The following is a 12,828-nucleotide window of genomic DNA, read 5'->3' as shown; positions in this document are numbered from 1 at the left end:
GAATAAAGATCATTCCTTGATATGGGTCAGGGAAAAAAAAATGGAACAGCCTTAAGAACCCATGGAGAGGTGGAAACGAGGATAGGATGTTTGGGGGCCATAATTTTTTTTTTCATTGAGTTGTAATCTTTTTTAATAGAAATAGTGTGAGAATAAATGGACTTAATGTGGCATCCCAATCATGTCTACTTCCATACCCCTTCCCAGTAAGATTAAACTCCTTCCCATCCTCTGTTAATTTCCTTGTCACAGTCTACCTGATTAAAATCCTCTCCCAGTGTTCCTAATTTATCTCAACATAATCTCCATCGAAATACCCTGTTTACAGTTAACCATCTTTGGAGTCTTTTCCTTCCATTTCACCCTACAGTAATTTCACCTTTTATATTTCTCTAGAACTCACTGAACACATAGCTAAACTGATAGCCAAAATTATAGTCCTTACTAAATACCATGTAATTTAGTAGCTAACTTTATTAACTTCTGATCTGTTCAATCCTATAGCAGTCCTCAGTAAGAAAGATTCTATTATTATCCCCATTTACAAAGGAGGCAACTCAAGCCCAGACTCAAATCTTGGTCTACTAATTCTAGAGTGTTTTAAGTACACTGCCCTCATTTTATTTTGTCTATATGGTTAGAGATCTCTTTACGCAAATGTTACTATGTTTCCTTTTGAGCAAAAAAACCACATTTTATATTTACTTGTTTTCTCATTTTATGGAATACAGTATCTCTCTTAAGTACTGAGTAGATAGTTTCTGGCTTGATTTATTAATTGATTGATTCAAAAGTGTTTGACTTAATTGCCAAGGGCTTTGGCCTCTAAGCAATTTTAAATTTTCAAAGGTTTGTGGGCAGTAGACTGATGAAAGTGGTGATTTTCGAAGATTTAGCTAGAAGTGAGAGATTGGAGTGTAAAGATTAGAGCATCTGTAATCCAAGCATGATATAATAAACATTCAGACACAATCAGTTGTGTCAAGGTAACAGAAAAATGGCAAATGTAGAATAGGAAGTGTTCACTGGCTCTATGATTGATGCAGACATAAATGCTAAAGTTGAAACTTGGTCGTTAGAAGAATGGTTGCATTATTGACAGGAACATAGAAGTCTAGCAAGTCTGGCAAAGGTAAATTATTTTGTGCGGAGAACACTGATATTTGTTTGAAAACATTTTGGTTTTCGAGTGTTAGGACATTCAAGTGGGATATTCAAGTAGATATATCCAATTAGTAGTTACTCCGTAAAATGTGACACTATAGACCTGTGTGAGAAGGAGTCTTTCATACAAAAGAGCTGTTGAATTTAAGAGTATGAATCATCCAAAGGAGAAAATGTGAAAAGAGAATAGAATGTCATGGACAAATAACGTAACTTTTCTATATTTCAATTATAGAGTCCTTACTAATTAAAGTACATGTTACCATTTTTAATGACCTCTTTATTTTAATAAACCCATGAATACCTAGATTTTGTTTTAAATTCATGTATTCCCAATTGAATGTGAATGTTCTATATATTAGTATAAATACTGTAATATATATATTTACTATGAATTTGAACTTTGAAGTAACTAAATTTTTACTACACATTCTATCTGTAATAAAGTTTTGATCTCCTTTTGTGTAAGAACACACAGCAAACAAGAAATGCTGTTGTTCTTCCTTCAAAATATATCCAGGGTCAGATCACTTGTTACCATCTACCATCAACCTGCTTTAAACTACCAGCATCTGCTGTCTGGATTACTGTAGTAACCTCCATCTCATCTCTTTGCTTTTATCCTTACTCCATTTTAGTCTATTCTCAGCACAGCTCACATTACTCTTCTGCTCAGAACTTACCTATTAAGGCTTCCCATGTGACTCAGAGTAAAATCTAAGGCCTCACCAATACACTGACCTCTCTGTTCCCTGAACACATTTCTACCTTAAGGCCTTCGTGCCGGCCATGATTTCCCTCTGCCTGGTGTGTGCGTCCCTCAAAATCAGTATGGCTAATACTGTTCTCTGTATACAATTAATTTTATATTATCTATATATACATATATGTATTATGTACTTATTTATGTTCATTGTTTTTTTGTCTTTCTCTGGCTCTCTCCCCCAACACACACGTGTGCACAAACACTAGACTATAAACGCCGTGAGGCCAGGGATATTTGCTCTGTTCACTCTTATCTCAAGTGCCTAGAAATGTACCTATCACATATTAGACATTCAATAAATACCAGTTGAATAAATAAATATAACAACAATAGCCAACACTTAGTGAAGGCTTACTTCATGTCATACTTTTCTAAAGCTTTAAATTACTACAACATCCTTGCTTTACTGATACGGAAACGGAACCACAGGTCGGTTACGTAACACACCCCACCCCCCACCGCTAGCAGCCTGGTTTCTAGCCAGAGTTCCCAGCCATCAGCGTGGTACTTCTGTTGAAGATGACTGCTGTGTTTGGTGCTCTAAAGTTTTTATGGAAGAACCAGAAGTTGTATATTAGCCTCTACATGCAAAATACTTCTCATATACCTGGATTCACGTTGCTAGTATACTGATTAAATATACAGATGAATGCCGTTAATTTGAAGCCTTCAAATATTAAGCTTAAAGAAATAGAGAATCACACCAAGAATTTGATGTCTCATTTGGCAGATGAGCAGGCTCAACCAGTAGCACCCATCATTAGTTAAAGCCAGTCTCAAGGCCTGCAGAGCCGTGGTACTGTCAACAGTGTTATATGGATCTAATGTCTGAATCCTTATCAGCGTCATTTTCATTTTTTAGATAGGTTTCATTTATCATACCATTGTGCTATATTTCACATCAAATGTCAAGATAAAGTCTCTGATGTCAAAGATATACAGGCAGTGATTTTCCAGACTTGCTCATCAGAATGCAGTGATCCTGGACATTCGGAGAAAATGGATGACACTGGACTTTTAAAGCAGTTTGCATTAGGTGAACTTTAGAGAGAGTATCATTCTTAAGACAATATAAGAGAAGTTTCAAGGACTAAAGCTATCTGAAGAACTGGACTAGAAAAACTGTCACAGCAGGTAGTCCAGCATGATGTAATGGGACCCAGACTGAGCAGTGTTTTACTCATGTTGCAATCAGTGAGGCGGTGACAGGAAAAAATACTAAGTACAAACAGTGATCAAAGGATGATCTAATAGATATGCTAAAAGATTCATTATTAAGAAATAATTGCCTAGCCACCCAGGGTACTTTCATCCATGTGAAGATGCTTCCATATATAGGATTATCAAAGATTATCATGTGAGCACTGAGAGTGAAGATGTGAATGTCCATTTTCACAGATAAGCCAAAAAAGAGGAAAAATATAAGAGACTATGCTTCAAAAGACAGTGGTCCTTTTCTTGTTTATTTTTTGTTTAAATGCATTTTATAGATTCTTCTTGATAATAGCATCTTTTTATCACCTAGTAGCCCCATAAGTAACAAAAAATGATCCGTACCAGGGAAATGAATTAAAGAGAGGTTAAATGGCTTTCCTGGGGGAAATCATTTATTTGCAAAGCTGGGATAGGGCAAAAGAGAAACTCTGTTCCTAATGCATTTCTTACACCAATCACAGATGCAAAATATTCAGTGATATGAAATGAGTGATTTTATTTTTAACACAGAATCATGTAAATTTTAAGCTACATTAGTTGTTTTGTTGTTGTTGTTCTTGCATTTTAGATTACATTTACAATAATGACATGAGAATAGTAATGTTCCTTGATGGTTGATTTTTTTTCCAAGGATAAAAAGGAGAAAAGCCCACATATTTTTATTAAATTATACTTTTCATATATATCTGATATGACAGAGTTACCAAAACTTTTGCATTGTAGATTTACATATTCAGTTCATCTCACATCAAAAGCTGTTCTGTTGGATTTTAAAATGAAGAATATAACATAACTTTTCATTTTGAACTTACTACTTTAGTTACCAAAAAAATTCTATGAGAGTAATTATACTGTGCATTTCAAGTTTTCTTTCATTAGTGAATAAAAGAAAATCTATAATAAGTCTAGAAATGTGTTCTCAGGAAAATATTAATTACTAAAATTACTTAGAAGCTGAGTCATAGGCCCTTTTAAGTTTTTGCCGTACACTTGGAAGAAACTTAGTCTTACTGTGTTGTCACATTTTTTACCTCTCAACATTTTGAAAGCACAGTGCATATGAGAAGCTCTCTCATCAGTCATATTATCAGTTTTGTTCAAAAAGCAAAAGGTGCTTCTCCAAACATATTTTATCCCCAGTAGCTGTCTTACTAGTGTCTGGGGCTTAGGGTTGTTTTATAGTATCTGCAGAGTCTTCCAGCCCTGCACTCTGTGTTCTCATTGGCTGACCTTCTAGGGAGGGCCAATTATAATGAACTATTTCAGCATATTCTGCTGAGGATTTCCTTAGTATTGACTGGAGCTTTTTGTTTTTGGTGTTCTGTTTTGTTACTTTTTCTCCCCCTCCCCTCCCCCCCCTTTACAGTATGTGAACTACCAGTCTTATTGGCACTGTAATTCAGGTAAAGCTCATAAGGACAGCCATTTCTTCACTGTACTAGCAGGGCTGACAACTTTTTGTAGAGAGGGGTTTTATTAAGACCAATCATACCCGTCCTAGCCTGGGGAAGTCAAACACAGTGGCATTCTTTGCCACCTGGATATAGATAATACCTATTTATATCTCTTCTTTTAGGTAAATCCAGGAGGACTTGGCCTAGCTATTGTATGATCTATATCACATCTGCCATTTGGTGTAGCAGCCTAGCAAGAACTAGTGCTACCTCAGAGAAGTTTATGTAGTTTGATGAATAAAAAGAGGACCCCTAAGGAAAGGGCTAGGAATATGTAACTGTCAAGAAATAGAGAAATCTTTTATTAGGATGTCAGAGTGCTAAGTACCTCAGGATTTCCACTCGTTTTGTGCACCAGCAGGTGACCCCGATACTCCCATTTGCCAACAGAAGCCCACCTGCCTGCCCGTCTGCCTACCTGCCTGCTCTCACACTTTGCTTTTACTATAAGACTCAAGTAATTGGTTCCACCTTAAGCAAGATTGTCGTATCATACAGTGGGAAGATCACAGAATGCCTTTAAGTACTTCTATTAAATTTAACACTAAATAAGATAGTATATCTTAATAGTTCAAAAGAATCTCTTCCTGGATGTTAGTATTCTCAGAAAGAAACTGAGAAGGAAATAATAAAGATGATTTCATTTTAGTTCTGGGTACCTGGGCATACCAAGGAGACTGAGGCCTAGGGGGTCATTACTGCACTCCTACTAACTAATATATCTTAAAATAGCATCTTCTTTATTTAGAGTTAAATGGTTTTAAAAAAAAAAAGGATTGATTCGATCATATATAAAAAACGGATCCCTCATTGTCTATAGGCTTTGATCAGGAAAGCAGTGGCTCTTCTACAGGCAAATCTTAAATAGCCAAGATTAACTTTTTTTCTTTCTTTCTTTTATTTTTTTAAAATCAATTTTAGTTTTACAACAAAGTTGAGAGGAAGGTACTGAGATTGCTCATATATCCCCTGACCTCACACATTTATAGTCTCTCCCATTATCAATATCACTCACCAAAATGGTTTTTTTTTTTTTTTTTTTTTTTTTTTTACCAAGGACAAACCTACACTGACACATCATAATCACCTAAAGTGTATAGTTTACCTTAGAGTTCACTCTTGGTGGTGTACATTCTATGGGTGGAAACTTAGATTACTGATTTCAGATCTTTCTTCTTTTCTAATATATGCATTCAATGCTATGAATATCCCCCAAGCACTGTTTTCATTACATTCCACAATTTTGATAAGTTGTTTTTCATTTTCATTTAGTCGAAATATTTTAAAATGTCTCTTGAGATTTCTTCTTTAACCCATTTGTTGTTTAGAAGTGGTTTTTTTTGTGGGAGGGATGAGAATTAATTACTTAACCTTAAAGACGTAAGTTTATTTAAGAGCAATGAGACAACTCTTTTGACTTCTTGGAAGTGTTGCCAAAGAAAGTACAAGGTTTTCATCCTACATTCTGATTTTATGTTGATAATAAATCATCATGTTTTCTTTTTTTTGCTATTGTAGTACTTCTGTTGCAAAGAATGAGAGTCATATGCTAGACGAGTGAGAGATTATCACTTAAATATTTTCTTAAATTTCAAGTGTCTGCTCTTCTTGTACTGGGAGATAGTAAATAAGGGACTGAAAAAAGGTGAAAGGATTCACATAGGTAATTTTTCATGATGTATGCAAGAAGGGGGAAAGAAAATGAGCAAATAAAATTTCATAACTAATTTGAGTCAAACTGCATGAAAAGACTGGACAGAAAGAATTCACGTAGATGGTAAATTATAATCACAACAGCATTTCCTTTAGCTGTTGACAAGCTCTTGGTTCATTCTGCAATCATGTACCTTAAAAATGAAAGAAGGGACCAAAAGTGCTTTTGTGGATTTGACCTTGACAGTTCAGAAACTGTCATTTGGGTAACACCAGGCACTATCAAACCTTAGTTTTCATTTGCCATTTTCTTGGTGTCATAAATGCTTCTTTTTTAAATAAGTTACATTTTTTTCAGTGATCACAATTCAAAATCACATCTCTCTGGAATTGGTGTGAGCACTTTTTTTTTTCTTGTAAGGAACTTATGCCAAAGCATACCTACTTTGTTACAGTTATTAGAATTAAATGAGATATTGCATGTAGAGCTTGTGTTAAACACAAAATGAGTGCTTGATAAATGGTAGTTGTTATTAGTACTTGGTATGGTTGTATTTGTTATTATCTATGCTGTTACAGTTATTAGAATAATAAAACCTTCATTTCTTAGTTCTGAAGATCTTAGTTTCTAATCAGATGAAGTAATGTCAAGCACATGGCTTATAGTATTTGTATTTGTTTTGCTACACTATTGTCATTCATTGGTAAATATTTAATAGAATAAAAAGAAAACACACATAATAGGATTCCTCAGAAGCTATAATGTGAATAAACCAGAAATGGCTATTTTTTAGTCAGTTTGCTTGAAGCTGTGATTTAAAAATATATCCGAACACACCTTTGGATGAGGCAGCTGCACTACAAATGACTGAGAAATTAGAGATGGAAACAAAGACGGTTTAGATCAGAGTATCAACAGCAGCCTTTGCGCGGAAATACCAAGACAGAATTGATGACAATATACACAAGACTGTATATGCTTCCACAAGATCGTAGGAATCATCTAATCCAGTTCCTAGTTTTATAGATGAGGGGATATTGAATATCTGAGAGATTTGGTGACATGCCCAGGGTTGAGGACAAGATGGAATAACTTTCTGACTCCTAGTTAAATACTCTTTCCATTAAAGCAGAAATACTGTGGGAATCAGCAAAATATCCTGGATGGAGATTTTTGTCAAATTTCTATAACTGACTGGTATCAACTAATAAGAGTTCTAACTAGGTATAGGACACTGTACATTTCTCAATGGGGTTATGAAATTCTCTAATAAAATGAATGCATTGATAAAGCTATCTCCTTATTTTTAAAACTTTGATAATGTGGAAAAGAGTCATATAACTTTTGACAGGTCACTTTCTACTTACTTTGAAGGATGGAGAGTCATTAAACTTAGTTGCTCTAATTTGTACCTTATGCTTATATTAAGTACATTTTACAGTAACTCTGGAAGAATCATTACATTGTGCGTATGTATTTGTGGTAAAACCTTTTAACAAATTATATTAAGTTTACTTCTGATGTTAGGTTGCTTTCTACAGTTTACAGTTACATCAGCCACCAACATTTTCATCTGTTATTTCTAGTTAACTAATCATTATTTTATTCAAAAATAACTAATAATTATTTTATTCCAAAACTGTAAATAAGGGCTTAATTCATAGATTCATCCATTGTTTATCTTCAAGGCATAAAACTATACAATACAAAGAAAAAAACTACCCAACATCTGCTTTTGCCCGGATTGTAATTTTCGCTTCTTTGTCTTGTTTTATAGAGCTACATCCATGGGAGCAGCCAGGCTCAATTCGTGGCAGAGTCACACATTATTCTGCTACTAAGTATCCTTTAAAACACAGATGGACTGAAAAGGACAAAGCAAAGCTGCATGCTATCAAACTGATTTTTTTCTAATATCAAGACTTTCAAGACATTAAATTCTAAACTTTACCATTTGACTAATTTTCTAATTCCTATGCTGATTATTTTTTCTTGCATTGTAATTTTTTAAATTCTGAATCATTAATAGACTGTAATTTTTTTTTTTTTTTAACTGACTACTGAATTTTGAAGAATAGCTTTTGCTCTGCATTGATTATCTCTGGCTAGAGTTTTTTGTGACCTTTGTATGGTTTTCCCCTTTAGGATCTTAATGGGGAGAAAAAAGTGTCCTATAATATAAAAAGCAGGATAAAAAAACTATCTTAGTACTGGTTCCCTTAAATATTATAGTAAGTGAGAAGAGGGAGATTTAGGATAATTCGACATCTTTTTGGAACATGGCAGACTAAATGTTATGAATCAGATAACACAGTACAATTTATGGTTTAGAGGTGGAAGGGTAAAGAAGATAGCAGGATAGGAAAGAGGTGGAAGGGTAAAGAAGATAGGATAGGATACTTTTCATGTATCTAAAAACAAACTAAATATTACTAGAATGAAGTAAGGTTACTTCTGGGGCAAAAAACTACTTTGGGGGAACATTGACATTTGTGTGAGTCCCGTGGAAATATCTGTATGTTAAATTTAGTGTTGAAAGTATTGAGTCATTATCGGGATTTAGAGTGTGGCTTATAGTGTCATTTATAAAATTTGATTATTCTCCTGGTTACTGAGATTCATATTCAAATGAAGCAGTCTAGACCAAATTTTCCAGTATTTGATGTAACCATAACTATTTAAACCTTTAAGGATTCGTAGAACTCACCTAGGCCAAAACTTTATTTTATAGCTAGGAAAACTAAAACCCACAAGATTTAATGGACTTGCCTTAGGTTGGAGGAAGAACTAGGATTAGAATTCAGTTTTCTTTTTTTTTTTTAATAGTCTACCGGTTGTACAGGTTTTATATATTATATTATTATTTATAGGATTTCATGAATAAGTGTCAGTCGTGACATCTTGAAGTTTTTAATTTTATTCTGGATGGAAAAGACTATCTTTTAATAGCATTAAAGCTTTGTATTTTATTACTTTGTTGTGCTATAACAGTGCACTCTTTAATCCACCTAGCAAATATGTATATGCCACCTTTAGTTCTCTTTTACTTGCATAATATGTTCTGGGCAGTGCATCAGGTGCCAGGATATACTGAGACTTGTGTTAACTATAGTGGAGGAAAGGAGTGGGAGGTTCTTAAAAGCACTCCCAATTCTCAGGAAGCTCACAAACTTCCTCATTTGTAAAACCAGGGTTAGTAAACTAACCACATGGCACTTCTCTGTGGAATATGAGATAGCTGGCACAAAGAAAACATCTAGTACTCACTAAAGGCTTTGGTTTTTCCCGTTATATTTTCCCATCTTTCTCACTCAGAACTTTGCTGGTCACAGATACCATGCATAAACATTTACTGGTTGATTCTTTTAACATTTGGCAAAGGCGTAGATGACCAGAAACAAAACAAACAAAACAAAAACATAGTCCTATGGTATTTATCAGAATTCTAAAGGTTACACTGGGAACACAATGGATTAATTTTTCTGGAGTGTGATTCACTGAGCCCATTAATCATGTGTAATTAACAAGATAGTAAAATGACACCTTTGGAAGATTTGATCTTGGAAATGAAGCTTTAAATGAGATTATAAGACTCCATTTTCTATTAGAGGGGAACTAAACACTATCTTTTTGAAATTCACCAAACAACATCAACCATCTTCTTCCTCTGTATCAGTTCTCAACATTTTTATTCCTTTCATCCTTGGCTACTCACACTTGAGTGCATTTCATGGAACTGTGCACATCTGTAACCCATTCCTTGCATTTACTTAATTACCTATGTGCTTTGTGGCTTCACAATTAAGAAGGTACTGAGTGTTTTTTGCTCTAGTCTGTCTCAGATTGTTTACTTAAATGTAGGTATTTCCAATTCCATTCTCAAATTTTGTGATCTTGATAAGTTAACTACTTGGTTTCTCTTTTCCAACTTTCATATGATAAGAGATTAATACTTTCTGCACATTTAGAGGGAATTTAGGTGAGAAAATAAAATATGTGCAAATACATTTCTAGGAACATCTCATCCTTATTAAAAAAAATAAGGGTAATGCCATATTTGCTCTTAATTTATCTTTTAATTATGTAAGTTAATTTATGAAGTAAAACACATTTGTGTTAAAACACAGTACAGTAATCCCCCCCCCCAAATTCCACAGGAAATACGTTCCAAGACCACCCCCAGTGGATGCCTGAAACTGTGGATAGTACCAAACCCTACATATACTATATTTTTTTCCTATACATACATACCTATGATAAAGGTTCATTTATAGATCAGGCACAGTAAGAGAGTATCCAAACTGCCAGCATCACTACTCCTGTGCTTTGAGGCCATTATTAAGTTAAAAGGGTCACTTGAACACAAGCACTGTGATCCCAGGACAGTTTATCTGGTAACAAGATGGCTACCAAGTGACTAATGAATGCGTAGTGAATACAGCGTGGATACTCTGGACAAAGGGATGATTGACATCCGGGTGGGACAGGGCAGGAAGGTGTGAGATTGCATCATGCTACTCAGAATGACATTTAAATCTCAATTTAAAACTGACGAATTATTTTGGAATTTTCCATATGATGTTTTTGGACTGTGGGTAACTGAAACCACAGAAGTGAACCTGCAGAAAAGGGGGAATATGTGTTGGAGGTAACTTTTTGGTACTTATTTGTATGGACTCTTTTTTTCTTTTCTATCTGATTTCAATCCATGCTGGCATTTTAGCAGTATACTTTATTCCAAACAGTTAGCCTATTAAATACATCAGGAGTACCTAGCAAAAGGAATGAAAAGGTGTGTTGAGACCGTCATTCCATTGTATGGCAGGAATTCCCCAAGGTTTCATTTCCTGGCTCATTGGCATCAAGCTGAGATTTAGGATGCAAAGAAATTCCACAAACAGTATGAAGTCTTCCATGTAGTTTGTTTTTTTTTTTTTTTTTTAATGTCCTTATTGGAGTATAATTGCTTTAACAGTAACACATAGAATTAAAAGCCCCTATTTTCTTTCTGCTACTAGTAACTATTTGTTGCTTTATTGCTCCTGTTATTTTTATTTACAGATACCTATGAAAAGAGAAAATGTCTTTTAAAATGGTGGACTCATTAAAATTATCAATAAAAGTTTAGTAGAAGCCAGTATATAATAATTTTTTTTTATATATAATAATTTCTGATTTTACTTTTCCTTGGCAGAGTCTACCGATATTTTTTAAACTTATCATGTAATTTTTTTGTAATTTGCATGTATATTTTTTCTCTTTAAACAACAAGAACAAAAAAGGTAAATTCCAGGTGGTTGCTTTTTGTTTAGAGAACATTTCTGCCTTTTGGTTTTCTCTTCCTAATTTAGTAAGCGAGATCATTAGATGCAATTGCTATATACAAAATTTTATTGAAAAAAACCTAAGAAAGAACAGATGGAGTCATTTGATGTCATAGGTTATTGATTCACATTTAGTAAAAGTAAGATTTTTCTCCCTTTTAGTAGTGTTTTATTTCAGTACCTTATTGGGGGGGGGGGGCGGGGAACAGTCCTAAGTAGCCTTTGAGAGAAAACTATTTTAAAAAGGAATAAAAAATGTTATGACATTTTAATAAGGAATATATGAACTAAGACTAACTCATATGATCCTTTATATTTTTCCGAGTAAAATATTTTTTTAATTTTTCATTTAGTTATGTAATGAAAATATAAGATATTTGCTGTTTGCAAGAAGGTAGACTGATAGAGAAATAATTTTAATCTGGTATGACAGATCCTATAATCAGTGCTTGGAAGGAGCAACTTGATGCCTGGAGAAGTTGAACGGACTTTTCAGCTGGGTTTTGATACAGCAGAAAAAGGGTTTCTCCCCAGGTGGAGAATGAGTGAGCGAGAATATTCCAGTGGAAGGTGCAACAGGTACAAAAACATAAAATGAGAGAGCATTCTCAAACTGTGAAGGGCAGATTGATGAAAGGTTAGTTGGCTGGATAAGGAATATCTTCCCATACCTTGCTAAGAAATTTCAGTCACCAAGATATGTTATATGTGCTAGTTGAAACAAGACACATGAGTTCCAGGATTGGCTTTATTGCCAAGTATACAAATTCTGACCTGTCCCTTAATTCTGCATATCCTCTAAGTTCTGGAATCTCAAGAAGATGACATGAAATTAGTGTCAATTGGAAGTAAAAGTTCTGAAATAAAAGGCAGAGGTTTTACTAGCAATAGTAACAGTTTTAAAATATTTAAAAACATATGTATTCTTACACGGTTCATATTTGCTTTTCCTATGAGAAAAATATTTGTTTTCCATTTATTATGAAAGAATATGATTTTACTCTGATTTGTTTTCAATCTATGATAGAGAGCAAATATTTCTTTTATTTTAATGTGTTATATCCTAGGAGAAACATACTATAGAAGAAAATTAATGACGGATGCAAGTTGATATTTTATATTTAGATAGAAGACCAAGTCTTCTATAATGTGCTGACTTTTTTTCAACATTTGTTTGCATTTATCTTTAAATTGACAGTCCTGATTCTCTTCCTAGGAGCAACAGTAAACCCAACATCATGTGCAATTGAG

General features: G+C 34.1%; 1 protein-coding gene across 2 annotated transcripts in view; it reads left to right on the top strand.

Annotated features, from left to right (window-relative positions):
- The window catches only part of TUSC3 (tumor suppressor candidate 3), a 185,050-nt gene that overhangs the window by 148,608 nt on the left and 23,614 nt on the right, over positions 1-12,828 (top strand). For both annotated transcript variants that reach the window (XM_068532087.1, XM_068532086.1), the window contains exon 7: positions 8,031-8,094. In XM_068532087.1, coding sequence (XP_068388188.1) covers positions 8,031-8,094 — 64 coding nt within the window. The remainder of the gene's footprint in view (positions 1-8,030; positions 8,095-12,828) is intronic.

The sequence above is a fragment of the Eschrichtius robustus genome, chromosome 21 (assembly GCF_028021215.1).
Source record: "Eschrichtius robustus isolate mEscRob2 chromosome 21, mEscRob2.pri, whole genome shotgun sequence".
Taxonomy (NCBI): domain Eukaryota; kingdom Metazoa; phylum Chordata; class Mammalia; order Artiodactyla; family Eschrichtiidae; genus Eschrichtius; species Eschrichtius robustus.
The sequence above is the reverse complement of the archived record's forward strand: the minus strand, read 5'-3'. Positions and strand labels throughout refer to the sequence as shown.